Consider the following 14,706-nt stretch of genomic DNA (forward strand, 5'->3'; position numbering starts at 1 on the left):
TGAGGGGATGAGATGGCTGGATGGCATCACCAATGCAATGAACATGAACTTCGGCAAGCTCTCGGAATGGGTGAGGGACAGGCAGGCCTGCCATGCTGCAATCCGTGGGGTCACAGAGAGGTGGGCACAACTGGGTAACTGAACAACAACAGACTAAATGTTCTCATCAAAAGATATTACTCCTAATAAATTCTTCATAATTCTATGATATTCCATCAAAGAAATGGAATTTCCAAATATTTTTGATTCAAAGTTTGGAATATGGTGGGTAGGAAAAAATAAAAACTGTCTATATACAGACAGTCTATAAATAGACTGAGAATAAAGCTTAAAAAGAGAGATTCCTAAAATTCTATAAAGATACTGAATTCAAAAAAGGAAAGAAAAATGGAAATCCCAGGAAAAAAGTGCAAGAAGCAAATTTTATTTCACAATGAACAAAGAACAATTTCTGGTTTTGATACTTTGAGTTATGTAATCCAGAGCACTAGTACAATTGGTCTTTTATACTTGGCATCAAATACAATCTCTTTAGACCCTCTTTTATATCTCGGTTTCTCAGACTGTAGATGAAAGGATTCAGCATGGGTGTGACCACAGTGTACATCACCGAGGCGACTGTACTTGAATGTGGGGTGTGGGAAGCAGCAGAACTAAGGTAAACTCCTAAGGTTGTAAAATAAAATAGAAAGACAACTGCGAGGTGGGACACACAGGTGGAAAATGCTTTATACTTCCCCTGAGCTGATGTGATTTTACATATGCAAGAAACTATTTTAGAATATGAGTAAAGGATGCCAGCAAAAGGACCAGCACCGATCAGGACAGCTGAAAAAAAAAATCACTATGTTATTAAGAAAGTTGTCAGAACTAGCAAGTTTTACCACCTGACTGAGTTCACAGAAAAAGTGGGGGATTTGTACAACTGGACAGAAGGACAACTGCAACACCACTAAGCTGTGTACCAAGGAATACAAGGCAATCTGCACCCAGGATATTAGAACCAGCAGTCCACAGAGCTGAGGGCTCATGATGACCATGTAGTGCAGAGGGTGGTAGATGGCCACATACCGATCATAGGCCATCACTGTCAGGAGAATGTCATCTAATCCTGCAAACAGCATGTAAAAATACATCTGGGTGATGCAGCCTTCATAGGTGATACTTTTGCTCTCTGTCTGGATGTTCCATAGCATCTTTGGGATGGTGGTGGAGGTGAAACAGATGTCTACAAAGGACAGGTTGGAGAGGAAGAAGTACATGGGGGTGTGGAGGTGGGAGTCTGAGCTGATGGCCAAGATGATGAACAGGTTTCCAAACACAGTGATTAGGTACATGGAGAGGAAGAGCCCAAATATGAGAGGCTGCAGTTCTTGTTCTTCTGAAAGTCCCAGAAGAATAAATTCTGAAATTCATGCATTATTCTCTGATTTCATGGGGTGGAGGTGACTACCAGGAAAAAGGAAAACCACATGGCTAGTTTGCACACAAACTGGCATAATTCACATAGCTGAAATACTGCAATTTCTATTTAGCCCTCAAGTAATTGATCTTAATACCTTATTCATAGAAAAGTTCTCTTCCAAAGTATGCTCCATTTCATCCCTGACAAAGATTTTTTGTCCCATTCTCATCACATTGGCAAAGGGCTCATATATTCTAGAGTTCTAATAAGGTATTTCTTCATTTATTTGAGAAATACATATTTAAGTGCTGACCCAGTAGAAAGTGATGAAAAATAAATCTCTCCTAACCAAGGATGGTGAATGAGGATAGTCAAATACAACATGATAGAATATGTCAGAATGTCACAGATGCTAGGAAGAAAACAAAACCAGGTATAAAGGAGAGAGTGGTAGGAGGTGTTATTTTGTCCTGAGTGTTCAGGGAAGAGCTTCAAACTAGGTGATGTTTGAAGACTCCTGAAGAGAGAGAGAAGAAGCCTTTGTGATATCAGAAGAAGTGTGTGCCTGGCAGAGGGAGCTGCCACTGCTAAGAACCTGACAAAGATACTTGTTCCACATGTTCAAGTGCAAACAAGGAAGGCAGTAGGGTGAAGGAATAAGTAGGAGGGGGAGTGATTAGAGATGTTGTCAGGATGCTGAGGAAAAAGGTGGCCTCCCTGCTACAGCTGAACCTTCAGCACATAGAGAATCCCTCCTTCCATGTGGTTCCTTGCACTTTATGAATTTAGTTTGAAACCATCCTGTGAATTATGTCAGTTTCCCTACTTAGTTCCATCTATTGACCAACTTCTGACCTCTGTATTATAAGTCATCTTAACATATGAGTACAGATGCCTCTGCTTTAAGAACTGGTCTCTCTTCACAAGGCACAGGCAAACACACACACACACACACACACACACACACACACACACATGATGTTTCTGGCTTGTGTTACTATCATAAACTGGTCATCCAGATCCACCCTCAATAGGCAATGAATGGTTAACACATCGAGTTTGTCAGATTAAATTATTATTCTCCAAAGAATGTATCACTTTTACTCAGAAGTTACAAGATCTTTTTAAATTTATGTGTTTTTTTAATTTAAGGATAATAGCTTTACAGAATTTTGTTGTTTTCTGTCAAACCTCAACATGAATCAGCCATATGCATATATATATCCCCTCCCTTCTGAACCTCCCTCTTATCTCCCTACACATCCCACCCCCAAATTCCAGTTTATAGGCTTCCTATAGAACAATAAATTTGGGGATCAACGTTGGTAAGGCCAATTTCTTCTCAGTATTTAGAGAAGAATGAAAAGCATGAGAGAAAAATAAAAAAGAGAAATGAAATGGACATAGGTAAATTAAGAGGGAAAATACACAATAAACTCAAATGATCCCTGAGACAATGCATCAAAGAAAAGTTTCCTTGCTTCATCAATATTCCAATTTCAGTGGCATATCCTTGATGTCCAAAAAATAATAATAAAGAAAAATATATTTTTCCAAGGACATAAATAGGGATATATTCATGATATGATATATCTTACAGTTTAAATATGCCAAGAGAATAAGCAAATGGAACATAAACCAGCAATTCAAAATAAAAAATAAATGAAATACAGCAAAAGTTGGATATATTTTATATGAAGAAGCAGAATACTATTTTTTTTCTGGAGGAGTTTTCCTATTTGCTTACTTCAGTTCATAAATAAGATTATTAGACTTATTGTCTACTTTTACTGGAAGCCTTTTATGCCTCCCATTCCTTCTAATGGGGCTTCCTTGGTGGCTCATTAGTAAAAAAATCCGCCTGCAATCCAAGAGGCCAAGTTTCAATCCCTTGGTCAGGAAGATTCCCTGGAGAAGCAAATTGCAAACCACTCCAGGATTCTGGCCAGGGAAATTCCATGGACAGAGGAGACGGGTGGGCTACAGTCCATGGGGTTGCAAAAGGATCAGATACAACTTAGCAGCTAAACCACCAAGACCATTCCTTCTAACTGAACTTCCTTTATTACCATTTGTCAACACTGACGAGTGAAGGGTTCACTTTATTTTTAGACCTAAATAGATACACTAATATCAGGAAAGCCAGATAATAACCACAGTGACCTCTGGCCTCTGGACTATGCTAGATTGATCCTCAGGTGACCTCGGGTACGTGCTCCTGGCTTCTGTCCTCTCTAACCCTCTCCTGAAATATGTATGGAGCTCTCACCTGCCTGCAGATTGAGAGAGAAGGCTTTCCCTGTAGAAGTCCAAGTTCCTTTCTAAATGATTAATGATGCAGACAGAATTTTTGTACCTAAACAAGACAAAAGGAAGGGATAAAATCAAGCATTGTGTCCCAGAGAGATTCATGAATCTAAATTAAGGACTAGGTCCTCAGCAACCAAAGTGGCACAGGCTGAGGGGCTGCAGCAGAGGAGATATTTCCAGATTCTTGTGTCAGCTCACAGGGCTTCTCTGGTGGCTCAGTGATAAGGAATCCATCTGCAATGCAGGAGTCTCAGATGGGAGCTTGATCCCTGGGTCAGGAAAATCCCCTGGAGGACTACATTGCAACCCACTACAGTGTTCTTGCCTAGAGAATCCCATGGACAGAGTTGCCTAGAGGGCTACAGTCCATGGGGTCTCAAAGAGTTGGACAGGACTGAAGGGACTTAGCAAGCATGCACACATGTCAGCTATTTGGGCATATTTTCCTTTTGTTACTCCAGCCTCCAAGTACATGATTTCCCTTGGGGACACTGGGCTGGACACAATGCAATTATTTTTCTGTTGATTCTCTGTTGCTAGGTGATTGCATTATAAGTTGGGTGATTCAGTTTTTATCATTCCTTCCACTTTAATTCTCCTGCTTTCAAAGCACTAAGGCTCCCAGAACCTCATCACACCCCTGAGATCTAATTCTTTTTTAAACTAAAACACTGAGGATTTGTCTTGACGAGGTCCCTTGGGTCTCCAAAGCTTTGATTTGTGGTAGAGAAAAACAATAACAACAACAACAACAAAAAAAAACTACTGAAATCTTTAAAACTACTATTTCCCTCTTCAGAACTGTGGATAACATTGCTCCTTCAGTATAAAATTGTGGGTATTATACTGCCTGGATTCATGCTAGTATTTCCAAGCCAATTACAAGTTTCTCAGATATATCAGAAGTCAACAGCTGCCCTTTAGTCTCTCATTATAAAATGCTTATACTATAAGAAAAATATTTATATGTTGATATGATAAGTGAAAATCTCTCAGTTGTGTCTGACTCTTTGCCCCACATGGACTATATGGTCCATGAAATCTGCAAGCAAGAGTCCTGGATTGGGTAGCCATTCCCTTCCCCAGGGAATCTTCCCAACCCAGGGATCAAACACAGGTCTCCCGCATTCCAGGCAGATTATTTACCGGCTGAGCCACAAGGGAAGCCCAGGAATACTGGAGTGGTAGCCTATCCCTTATCCAGTGGATCTTCTGGACACAGGAATTGAACCAGGATCTCCTGTGTTGCAGGTGGATTCTTTACTAACTGAGTTATCAGAGAAGCTTGATATGATATTAATATGACCATAAACCAGGCTTCCCAGGTAGCTCAGTGGTAAAGAATATGCCTGCCAAAGCAGGAGATGTTAGAGACACAGGTTGGATTCCTGGGTTGGGAAGATTCCCTGGAGGAGGAAATAGCAACCCACTCCAGTATTCTTCCCTGGAGTATCCCATGGATGGAAGAGCCTGGTAGGCTACAGTTCATGTGGTCACAAGTAGTTCGACACAACTGAGTGACTAATACATGGCCATTAAACTATCTTAGAATGGTATGAGTTCAGTTCAGTTTAGTCACTCAGTCATGTCCGACTCTTTGCGACCCCATGAATCGCAGCACACCGGGTCTCCCTGTCCATCACCAACTCCTGGAGTTCACTCAGACTCACGTCCATCGAGTCAGTGATGCCATCCAGCCATCTCATCCTCTGTCGTCCCCTTCTGCTCTTGCCCCCAATCCCTCCCAGCATCAGAGTCTTTTCCAATGAGTCAACTCTTCACATGAGGTGGCCAAAGTACTGGAGTTTCAGCTTTAGCATCATTCCTTCCAAAGAAATCCCAGGGCTGATCTCCTTCAGAATGGACTGGTAGGATCTCCTTTCTGTCCAAGGGACTCTCAAGAGTCTTCTCCAACACCACAGTTCAAAGGCAGATATAGTGATTGTCAAATTTAATTTTTTAAATAATGTGTTTTTTGAGGTAGCACTTTTATGAACTCCATTCTCTGTTGTCAGATTGGAACTCAGAAGGATTTAGTGTTCTAAATAAAAGTACAAACCAAGTAAGGGCTGGAGTCTGGATTGAGGTCTCTTAGTTCTGGAACTCTGTCCCAGTGATTCTCAACTAGACATGATTTTGACACTGGAGATACTTAGAAATATCTGAAGGGATGCTACTAATTTCCTATAAACCACAGAACAGCACCCAATACAGATAATTTTCCTGCCCAAGACAGCGTAAGAATATGAGAAATCCTATTCCAGACAAGAATATCTATAAATTCACTGTTCATACAATTTGTTCATACAAATCACCAAGGTCTGTGGTTCAAATGCTAATTCAGATTCCTCAGGTCTCTAGTAGTCCAGGGACTGTGTTTCTGATCATTTAAGCCAGAATATCAGATTCCAGTTCAAATTCTTTACACCCTGAAAAGAAGGGAACTTCTTTAACACTACCACTGGTGGTACTTTGATACTTGCCACTCCTAATAATCTTTTCAGAGCCCTTGTATGTCTTCATATATTAGACTATAGATGAAGGGGCTCAGGACAGGTGTGATCACAGTGTACATCACCGAGGTGATTGCACTTGACTTTAAGCAGAAGGGCATGAGTAGCCACAGGGCTGAGGTACACTCAAAGCCTGTCCAGTAAAACAAGGATACAAGTGAGAGGTGATATGCACAGGTGGAAAGCACTTTGTACTTCCCCCCAAGCTGATGGTATTCCAGATAAAGAGGAAACTATCTTACAGTAAAGGATCCTAGGTAAGGCATTTGTTGTTCAGTCACTCAGTTGTATCTGACTATTTGAGACCCCATGGACTGCAGCATGCCAGGCTTCCCTGTCCCTCACCATATCCTGGACCTTGCTCAAACTCATGTCCATTGAGTCCGTGATGCCATCCAACCATCTCATCCTCTTTGTCCCCTTCTCCTCCTGCCTTCAATCTTTCCCAGCATTGGGGTCTTTTTAACAAGTCAGCTTTTCTTATCAGGTGGCCAAAATATTGGAGCTTGAGCTTGAGCATCAGTACTTCCAGTGAATATTCAGGATTGGGTTCCTTTAGGATTGACTCGTTTGATCTTGCAGTCCAAGGGACTCGCAAGAGTCTTCTCCAACTCCACAGTTCAGAAGTATCAATTCTTCAGTGCACAGACTTCTTTATGTTCCAACTCTCACATCCATACATGACTATTGGAAAAATCATAGCTTTGGCTATATGGACTTTTTTCAGCAAAGTCCCTGCTTTATAATACACTGTCAAGGTTGGTCAGAGCTTTTCTTCCAAAGAGCAAGTGTCTTTTAATTTTGTGACTGCAGTCAGCATCTGCAGTAATTTTGGAGCCTAAGAAAATAAAGTCTCTCACTGTTTCTTGTTTCCCCATCTCTTTCCCTTGAAGTGATGGGACCAGATGCCATGATCTTAGTTTTTTGAATGTTGAGTTTTATGAGTGCTTTTTAACTGTCCTCTTTCACTGTCATCAAGAGGCTCTTTAGTTCCTCTTCACTTACTGACATAAGGATGATGTCATCTGCATATCTGAGGTTATTGCTATTTCTCCTGGCAATCTTGATTCCAGCTTGTGCTTCATTCTACCTAGCATTTCTCATGATGTACTCCTCATATAAGTTAAATAAGCAGAGTGACAATATACAGCTTTGACATACTCCTTTCCCAACTTGGAACCAGTCCATTACCAGCCTGGAAAATAACAGTTTCAAATTACATCATCATGTCATTAAGAAAGGTGTCACAATTGACTAGTTGGACATCTTATTTGCTTTTCAGGAAAAGTATAGAATTCCAAGAAGGTACAGAAGGACAGTTGCAACACTGTTAATCTTTATAACAAAGAATGCATGCACTCATGAACCAAACACCAGAACCAGCAATCCACAAAGTATATGTGGGTGGGGCGGTGTTCATGGTGACAGGATAGTGCAGAATTTGATAGATGGCCATGAAGTGGTCATAGGTCTTTGTGGTCCTATGCTGCCCAAATCTACAAAGAGTAGGTAAAAGTATATTCATAGGTTACGGCTTTGCCTTCTTTGGGATGGTGGTGAATGTGAAACATATCTTAAAAGAACAGATTGGAAAAGAAGAATTGCATGGGTATGTGGAGCATCACTATGAACAAAGCTAGTGGAGGTGATGGAATTCCAGTTGAGCTATTTCAAATCCTGAAAGGTGATGCTGTGAAAGTGCTGCACTCAATATGCCAGCAAATTAGGATAACTCAGTAGTGGCCACAGGATTGGAAAAGGTCAGTTTTCATTCCAATCCCAAAGAAAGGCAATGTCAAAGAATGCTCAAACTACTAAACAGTTGCACTCATCTCACATGCTAGTAAAATAAGTGCTCAAAATTCTCCAAGCCAGGCTTCAGCAATATGTGAACCGTGAACTTCCTGATGTTCAAGCTGGTTTTAGAAAAGGCAGAGGAACCAGAGATCAAATTGCCAACATCTGCTGGATCATCAAAAAAGCAAGAGAGTTCCAGAAAAACATCTCTTTCTGCTTTATTGACTATGCCAAAGCCTTTGACCGTGTGGATCTCAATAAACTGCGGAAAATTCTGAAAGAGATGGGAATACCAGACCACCTGATCTGCCTCTTGAGAAATTTGTATGCAGGTCAGGAAGCAACAGTTAGAACTGGACATGGAACAACAGACTGGTTCCAAATAGGAAAAGGAGTATGTCAAGGCCGTATATTGTCACCCTGCTTATTTAACTTATATGCAGAGTACATCATGAGAAACGCTGGACTAGAAGAAGCACACGCTGGAATCAAGATTGCCAGGAGAAATATCAGTAACCTCAGATATGCAGATGACACCACCCTTATGGCAGAAAGTGAAGAGGAACTAAAAAGCCTCTTGATGAAAGTGAAAGAGGAGAGTGAAAAAGTTGGCTTAAAGCTCAACTTGATTCAGAAAATGAAGATCATTTAATCTGGTCCCATCACTTCATGGGAAATAGATGGGGAAACAGTGTCAGACTTTATTTCGGAGGGCTCCAAAATCACTGCAGATGGTGACTGCAACCATGAAATTAAAAGACGCTTACTCCTTGGAAGGAAAGTTATGACCAACCTAGATAGCATATTCAAAAGCAAAGACATTACTTTGTCAACAAAGGTTCGTCTAGTCAAGGCTATGGTTTTTCCTGTGGTCGTGTATGGATGTGAGAGTTGGACTGTGAAGAAGGGTGAGCACCGAAGAATTGATGCTTTTGAACTGTGGTGTTGGAGAAGACTCTTGAGAGTCCCTTGGACAGCAAGGAGATCCAACGAGTCCATTCTGAAGGAGATCAGCCCTGGGATTTCTTTGGAAGGAATGATGCTAAAGCTGAAACTCCAGTACTTTGGCCACCTCATGAGAAGAATTGACTCATTGGAAAAGACTCTGATGCTGGGAGGGATTGAGGGCAGGAGGAGAAGGGGACGACAGAGGATGAGATAGCTGGATGGCATCACTTACTCTATGGACGTGAGTCTGGGTGAACTCCGGGAGTTGGTGATGGACAGGGAGGCCTGGTGTGCTGCGATTCATGGGGTCCCAAAGAGTTGGACAGGACTGAGTGACTGAACTGAACTGAACTGTGGAAGTGGGAGTCATTGATGGTGACCAGGATAATAAACAGGTTTCTAAGCACAGGGATCTGGTACATGGAGAGAAAATGCACAAATATGAAGTGCTGTAGTTCTGGTTTCTCTGATAATTGCAGAAGAAGAAATTTTGAAATTCATGTATTGTTTCCTGTTCTCATGTGGCCGTCATCAACTTGTTGATTTTTGTCTCTTTGATAATAACCATTCTTACTGTGGAAGGTGTACCTCACTGCAATTGTGGTTTCTGTTTCCTTGAAGATTAATGATGTTAAGCCTCTTTTCATGTGTCTGTTGGCTATGTGTGTATCTTCCTTGGGAGAAAATGTCTATTGAGGGTCCTCTACCCACTTTTAATATGGTTGTTTATTTATTTATTTTAATTGAGTTGACTTAGTCTGATATATAGTTTAAGTTTTCTGGTTTTGCCTATCAACTTGATTTTGGGGGTACTTTTGCCTTCTCATTTCAAGTAGAAGAGAACACCTCAACTTTGCTTATATGACAGTTCTGGGTGCGAAACTCCTTCAGCTTTTCTTTATCTGGTAGAACCTTTATTTCTTCTTCATATCTGAAGAATATCTTTGCTGGATGGAGGATTCTTGGCTAGCAGTTTTTATATCACAATAGCTTGAGAATGATATTCCATTCTCTCTTGGAATGTGGAGTCTGTGCTAAGAAATTTGTTGATAACCCAATGCGGGTATTGTTGAAGGGTGCTCACTTTTTTTTCTGGATACCTTTAATATTCTTTCTTTTTAATAACTTTTACTGAAATGTAATTGATTTACAATGTCATATTAGTTCCAGGTATACAGCAAAATGATATATAGATATACATATATATTCTTTTTTAGATTCTTTTTCCAGTATAGATCATTACAAGATATTGAGTTTATTTCCCTGTATTTATTACCCTAGGTCCTTGTTGATTGCACATATATATATATATATATATATATATATATATATATATATAAATTCTCTAAAAACAGCATTCTTTCACTGACTTTAAAATTTTTTTTCTTTATTTATTTGCTGCATTTCTGACTGCACCAAGTCTTCCTTGCTTTGTGGGGGCTTTCTCTGGTTACAGAGGTGGGGGGCGCTACTCTTCACCATGGTGACCTCTCTTGCTGCAGAGCACAGGCTCTACAGTACAGGCTCAGTAGTTGTGGAGTCCCAGCTTAGTGACTTTGTGGCGTGTGGAATCTTTCCAGACCAGGCATCACCCCCAGTGCCTGTTCTCGCCTTGGCAGGCAGATTCTTGTTTACTGCACCACCAGGGAAGTCTTTTCGTTCATTGACTTTTCACAGTTTAAATACATGTGTGTTGGAGAAGGTCTTTTGCATTGAAACATTTATGTGTCCTATTATACCTCTGTGGATGTGTGCATTTGGTTCCTTCCCCAGACCTGGAAAACTCTCAGCTATTATTTCTATACACATCTGATCCTTTCTCCCTCTCTTCTGCTTTTGAGACACCCAGTATCCATCTTACCTGTTCTAGTAGAGTCAGAAGTTTCTCAAAGTATCAGAACAGATCAGATCAGATCAGTTGCTCAGTCGTGTCCGACTTCTTGTGACCCCATGAATCGCAGCACGCCAGGCCTCCCTGTCCATCACCAACTCCCAGAGTTCACCCAGACTCATGTCCATCGAGTCAATGATATCATCCAGCCATCTCATCCTCTGTCGTCCCCTTCTCCTCCTGCCCCTAATCCCTCCCAGCATCAGAGTCTTTTCCAATAGTTCATTTATTTATTTATTTATTTTTCATTTCATATATGATATTATACATATTTCAATGCCATTCTCCAAAATCATCCTACCCTCTCCCTCTCCCACAGAGTCCAAAAGACTGTTCTATACATCTGTGTCTCTTTTGCTGTCTTGCATACAGGGTTATCGTTACCATCTTTCTAAATTCCATATATATGCATTAATTAAATGACTTTGTGGCACAAGTTTTTTTGTTTGTTTCACATGAGCTGCTCCTGGCTATATTTGAGGAACTACATTTTTTGCATTTCATGGCCTCTTCCACAGGCATTGTCATTGTCCTTGCCATCAATAATTGTGCCTCCAGCATCACTGGTGACCTGGTGTTTTCAGTGTCCCTGATGTGGCTGGCACCTTTGCTTGGGGTTCCCAGAGTGGTAGGTGCTCTTGCCACATGCAGGGTGACCTTGCTTGAGGGCCCCCCCGACTGATGCCTGGTTCCCTGGGCCTGCATGTGCCACTGCATCCAGGAGGCCAGGGCTATGTATACCACCTCCAGTGGGACTCCCAGGTGCTCTGGGGCTGCGGGCTCAGCAGCCTCAGACCCCCTGGCTCCACTTCCTCCATATGAAAAATCCGCTCACCTTCAGACATACAACTGTGTGTATCTCTGGTGTTCCGATGTGTTGGATAGAAAAAAAAAAACAACTTTATTTATGAATGATGTTATCTACAAGATGTAGATTGAGGGGAGAAACAAAAGGAGTGTCTTCTGCCACCATAATACTGATGTCACCGATGATAAACTTTTCCCCACAATATATAAGGTTAAAATTCGGGCTTCCCAGGGGGCTCAGTGGTTAAGAATCCACCTGCCAATGCAGGAGATGCAGGAGAAGTAGGTTCAATCCCAGAATCAAGAAAATCCCTAGAAGGGGAAATGGCAACCCACTCCAGTATTCTTGCCTGGAGAATCCCATGGACGGAGGAGCCTGGTGAGCTAAAGTCCCTAGGGTCACAAAGATCAGACGCTGCTGAGGACAGATGCGTAAGCATAAGATTAAAATACACAAGTAAATGGAGTAAACTATCATATATTAGTGAAGAAAGAATTGCTACATGGCTCCATACAACCTCATGGATGAGCTTTAGAGTTCCAACACATAGAATTACTGAGAAACATAGACTCATGAGAAATCCAGCAGAGATGAGAACAACTCCTTAATATTAAATCTCATTTGATAATAAAGACATCATATTAGAGCAGTTACTGTTAGGATGAATGGTTATGCAGCAATATGTAACTGAATAAAATTAAAAATGGTATAGAACTGAGATCAACTTCAATAATCTCATACTATGCATTGATTCTGATATTTAAAGATAGCATTCACTACTGCTTTTTAATTGTATTACAGAAAATTATATGAAAAAGTTATTCCATTGCAGTTTCCTCCTAGGTAAGCAGGATATTGGCAAACATGTTTGCACAAATTGTGAACTGAACCACATGACTGGATAGGCAGCCAAGCTCTCTAGTGAGTCATCTTTGATCATGAGATATATACACACGCTATACATAAAGAAAGATTTGACCCTTGAATAATGCAGAGTTTGGAGCAATGGCACCTTGTGCAATTGAAAATCTACCTGTAACATTGCAATCAACCTTCCTTATCCATAGCTGCACACCCTCTGATTCAGTCAACCCTCTTATAAAATTATATAAATTGCCTTGGATTTCACTTGCACACTTTTTTACATTAGTAATATATCTCATGACATTTTTTTCCAGAGCAAGGCAAAAATTACTCAGGATGACATTTGTCATTTAAGAAAGTATTATTCCTCGTGTCACTTCATAAAAAATAGAAATGCCCAAATATTTTATATTCAAAGTTTGGAAAATTTTGAAGTAGAAAAAAGCACAACTTAAAAAAAAATATCTAAATGATAGAATGAAAAGGAAGTTTAATGAAGTGAGTAACTGAGATTGTATGGAAAAGTTGAATTTTTATAAAACTGGATATCCAAGGAAATAAGTAGAAGGAGCAAATTTTATTCCACACTGAGGAAAGTGTCACAATTACTGTTTCTCAGGCTCTGAGCAATGCAGTCAAGGGCACTTCATCTGCCCCAGGACAATTGGCCTTTTTATATCTACTATTCCATAGACTCTCTTCAGAGCCCTCTTTATGTCGTTGTTCCTCAGACTGTAGATGAAGGGGTTCAGCATGGGTGTGACCACAGTGTACATCACGGAGGCTATTGCACTTGAGTGTGAGCTGTGTGTAGCAGCCGAGCTAAGGTACACTCCTAGGCTCATACAATAAAATAAAAAGACAATTGAGAGATGAGATGCACAAGTGGAAAATGCTTTAAACTTTCCCTGAGTTGATGAGATTCTTCGTATGGAAGAGACTATCTTAGAGTAAGAGTAAAGGATACCAGCAAACGGCCCACCAGCTAGTAGCACTGATGCCAAATACATCACCATGTCATTAAGAAAGGTGTTAGAACAGGCAAGTTGGACCATCTGATTGAGTTCACAAAAAAATTGGGGAATTTCCACCTTTGTACAGAAGGTTAGCTGCAAAGCCATTAAACTTTGTAACAAGGAATGCATAGCACTCACCATCCAGGACACCAATACCAGCAGTTCACAGAGCCGAGGGTTCATGACGACTGTGTAGTGTAGGGGGTGGCATATGGCCACAAAGCGGTCGTAGGCCATCACTGTCAGGAGGAAGTCATCTAATCCTGCAAGGAATATGCAAAAATACACCTGGACGATGCAGCCTTCATATGTTATGACTTTGCTCTTGTTCTCGATATTCTGCAGCATCTTTGGGATGGTGGTGGAGATGAAGCAGATGTCTACAAAGGACAAGTTGGAGAGGAAGAAGTACATGGGGGTGTGAAGGTGGGAGTCAGAGATGATGACCAGGATGATGAGCAGATTTCCAAGCACAGTGATCAGGTACATGCAGAGGAAAAGTCCAAAGATGAGGGGTTGCAATTCTATATCCTCTGAGAATCCCAGAAGAAAAAGTTCAGAAGATTGTGTATTGTTACCTGGTTCCATGTGGTGGAGGTGACTACCAGGAAAAATGAAAATAACATGAGTAATGTTCACACAAATTGGCATAACTCACATAGTGCAATTTCTATTTTCTCTAAATAAATTAATTTTAATATCTTGTGTTTAGAAAAGTTCAATTTCATCTCTACCTGGGCATTTTTGACCCATTCTCAGCATATTCCCAAATAAATCATGCATTCTACTGTTGTCATGAGAAATGTAACTTCCCTGGTGGTTCAGACTGTAAAGCATCTGCCTACAATGCAGGAGACCTGTGTTCAATCCCTGGCTCAGGGAGATCTCCTGGAGAAGGGAATGGCAACCCACTCCAGTATTCTTGCCTCCCCCACCCACACACCCCGCGTCGCCAATAAATTAAAAAAGTGGTGGCTGCGCAGGCCCAGGAGGGCAGAGAGGAGCTACTCTACATTCAAGGTCAGGGGGGCGGTGGTGAGAAGGTACCCCTCGTCCAAGCTCAGGAGCAGCGGCTGCACTTTGCTGGAGCAGCCGTGAAGAGATACCCCAAGTCCAAGGTAAGAGAAACCCAAGTAAGATGGTAGGTGTTGCGA

General features: G+C 41.1%; 1 protein-coding gene and 1 pseudogene across 2 annotated transcripts; both read right to left on the bottom strand.

Annotated features, from left to right (window-relative positions):
* Positions 1-487: 487 nt before the first annotated feature.
* Positions 488-1,436, bottom strand: LOC123466192 (annotated as a pseudogene).
* Positions 1,437-12,378: 10,942 nt separating this feature from the next.
* On the bottom strand, positions 12,379-14,170 carry LOC102412338 (olfactory receptor 7A17-like). 2 transcript variants are annotated; one of them, XM_045166746.1, is made up of 2 exons: positions 13,232-14,170; positions 12,379-12,739 (listed from the first exon to the last, which is right to left on the bottom strand). In XM_045166746.1, the coding sequence occupies exons 1-2, from the start codon at positions 14,138-14,140 to the stop codon at positions 12,629-12,631; spliced, it is 1,020 nt and encodes a 339-aa protein (XP_045022681.1). In that variant the 5' UTR covers positions 14,141-14,170; the 3' UTR covers positions 12,379-12,628. The 2 variants fall into 2 exon arrangements, with proteins under 2 accessions (XP_045022681.1, XP_006073585.4); XM_006073523.4 differs by lacking the exon at positions 12,379-12,739 and having other exon boundaries at positions 13,172-14,170.
* Positions 14,171-14,706: the final 536 nt, after the last annotated feature.

The sequence above is a fragment of the Bubalus bubalis genome, chromosome 9 (genome assembly GCF_019923935.1).
Source record: "Bubalus bubalis isolate 160015118507 breed Murrah chromosome 9, NDDB_SH_1, whole genome shotgun sequence".
Classification (NCBI taxonomy): Eukaryota; Metazoa; Chordata; class Mammalia; order Artiodactyla; family Bovidae; genus Bubalus; species Bubalus bubalis.